The following is a 2,459-nucleotide window of genomic DNA, read 5'->3' on the forward strand; positions in this document are numbered from 1 at the left end:
ATCCACCCGGAACATCAGAGCAGAGTGACCCCGTGGAACTGCTGGTGACAGGTGAGGGCACTGGGGACAGAAAATAGTCCTGGGTTGTCTCCTCAGGGCCATTTCACATCACTAATTGCTCTCTGCACACAGATCACATGTATCCCCCACCTGGCATTTCCCTGAGCCCTGAGGAACATGTGCAGATGGGGACCAATGTCACCATCCAGTGTTGGAACCAGGGTTATCATGGCACCTTCTTCCTGCACAAGGATGGTCACTCAGCCCCTGTCCAGTGCCAGGACCCCAAAGGTGGGGGCACGGCCACCTTCACACTCTTTAGAGTGACCCCAGCAAATGCTGGCACCTATAGGTGCTCCTACCGCATTGAGGGCTCCTACTATGTGTCATCTTCCCTTGGGGACAACGTGACACTGAAGGTGACACCCACAACTGCACATCCAGGTAGGTCTGAGCCCCCCCATCTAGCTGTCCCTGGTGCCACTCATTTGTGGCAGTGTCACTACATCACATCCTCTTGGAGGTGATGGCCTGCGATGGGGAGATGCACATTCCCAAACCCCACAGGTGCTGAGAGGATGTCCCGTGGGAACCTGGTGGTGGCAGTGGTGAGGGGCTGCGCTGCCGCCCTCGTCTTTGGCCTGGGCCTCTACTTCATCCTCGATGCCCGCAGCTTCTGGATACGGAGAGATGAGAGCCCTGCTGAGGAAGGCGCTTGAATTATTTTGATACCCAACAGAGAACCTTTCGATCCCCCCAAGTGTCTTCTGCTTCCTCTTTGATATCGTCTATGTGCCCAGTCTCTCAATCCCCCTTTCCATCCTCTACACATCCCCCTAGGTGTGCCCTTCCTCGTCTTCCATCCCCTAGAGGTGGATAAATCCCCTTCACTTTTCCCTGCTGCTGCTTCCATGCACTATTGATCCCCCTCGTGCTCTCTGGTGCCCTCCATAAGCCCCAACCCACTCCCCTCCCCATTTTCATGTAGCTGCCCCCCTCATGAAGGCTGAGTCCATTAGGTTCCAGGACAGTGTCTGAGCCAGGGAAAACCTGAATCCAGCCTACCTCTTGGGGACTCCACAAAACCCACTGGGAACCCCAAACCCTGACCACGTGGACCCCAACACACTCCCAGCCTCATATTCCTTACCCTACCTTTATATGCATCCCCAAATCCAGGCCATGGGAAACCCAAAATCTACACTGTGGGAACTGGAGATCAAATCTCCCAGTCCGCCTGGTGTCCTCCCTGCCCTTTACACCCTATGGGCAACCCCAACATTGAGCATACCAGACCCACATGAACCACAGCCAGAACAAAGCCCCTGGGAATCCCCTAACCTCCTCAACAGCCCCCACATCCCATGGGCACCCCATGCCATTGCGGAACCCCCAAATGCCATGCATTCTTACCCCCAGTATCTCACCAATGGAGCCCCCAGTTATGAGTCTCCCCAGATCCCCTAGGCCTAAACACCCCTCAGATCACATGGGCACACTCCAACCATAAGGAAACACCCCAGAAACATTCTTGGAACCCCAAAACTATGCCACACTTCACTCCTGAGCCCACCCACCCTGTTACCCTGTCTTAGACCCCAGAATCCCCAATGCCCCGAAACCTTCACAATAACACCAAATTCTCAAATACACAGTTATATCCCTGAAATCCTTCTTTATCCTCCTCAAATCCCTTACCAACCACTGAGGCTCCAAGCCCTTCCCAAGTTTTACCATAGTTCGGAAGGTAGTGAGCAGTCTTACTGAGCACCAGTTGTTTTGTAAATATATCAGTGTTATTACCATTGCTGGTATTTCTCCCTTCCTTTTCTGTCTCAGTAAACAGTTCTTATCTCAGCCTATGAATTCCACAATTTTTTTTTCTCATTCTCTCCCTAAACCCACGGGGAGGGGTCAGTGTCTGAAGGGCTGTGTGGTGCTGAGCTGCTGCCGGCTGCCAGCACCGCAGTCCTTGTGGTGGGGGCCCAACACGGGGCGCAAAGGGTGGAGATCCCGACAGATGTGAGCAGAGCGTGTTCCAACACAACTGCTCTCAGCGGGACAGCAGCCTCAGAGCTGCTGCTCACAGCGCTCAGCTCTTCCTTCACTTGCTGCCATCCCTTGCTCTCAGGGCTGCTTCCTTCCCTGCGCTGGCGCTGGTTCTCATCTCAGAGCATTGCTCTGGGCTTCTCATGAGCATGACCAGCACTGCAGGGCTGCTCCTGAATCCTTGTGGAAGCACCACCCAGCACAGCTGAGTCTTTTGTCCCAGCGTTGCACTTTGCCATCCACAAGCAAACACCTCCTGGCTCTGTGCAGCTCAGCACACTCGGCTCTCCCAGGCTTTTCTGTCTCCCACAGAAGAGGATCTCTTATTTCCAATCCCACCTCTTCTTGGTTGCAACAAGGGTTGAACTTCTCCCTTTTCCGTGGCCCCAACTACTGGCACAGGATTCTGA

The 2,459-nt window shown here is 54.1% G+C and overlaps 2 protein-coding genes across 4 annotated transcripts in view; both read left to right on the forward strand.

The window, feature by feature from the left end:
* The window catches only part of LOC110391614 (T-cell-interacting, activating receptor on myeloid cells protein 1-like), a 17,829-nt gene that overhangs the window by 5,459 nt on the left and 9,911 nt on the right, over nucleotides 1–2,459 (forward strand). The gene's annotated exons all lie outside the window — the stretch shown is intronic.
* On the forward strand, nucleotides 7–2,166 carry LOC110391615 (putative killer cell immunoglobulin-like receptor-like protein KIR3DX1). Its single transcript, XM_021383568.1, has 2 exons — nucleotides 7–444; nucleotides 568–2,166. Exons 1-2 carry the CDS (start codon nucleotides 138–140, stop codon nucleotides 717–719), a joined length of 459 nt encoding a protein of 152 aa, XP_021239243.1. The 5' UTR covers nucleotides 7–137; the 3' UTR covers nucleotides 720–2,166.

This window comes from Numida meleagris, unplaced genomic scaffold (assembly GCF_002078875.1).
Source record: "Numida meleagris isolate 19003 breed g44 Domestic line unplaced genomic scaffold, NumMel1.0 unplaced_Scaffold421, whole genome shotgun sequence".
NCBI lineage: Eukaryota > Metazoa > Chordata > Aves > Galliformes > Numididae > Numida > Numida meleagris.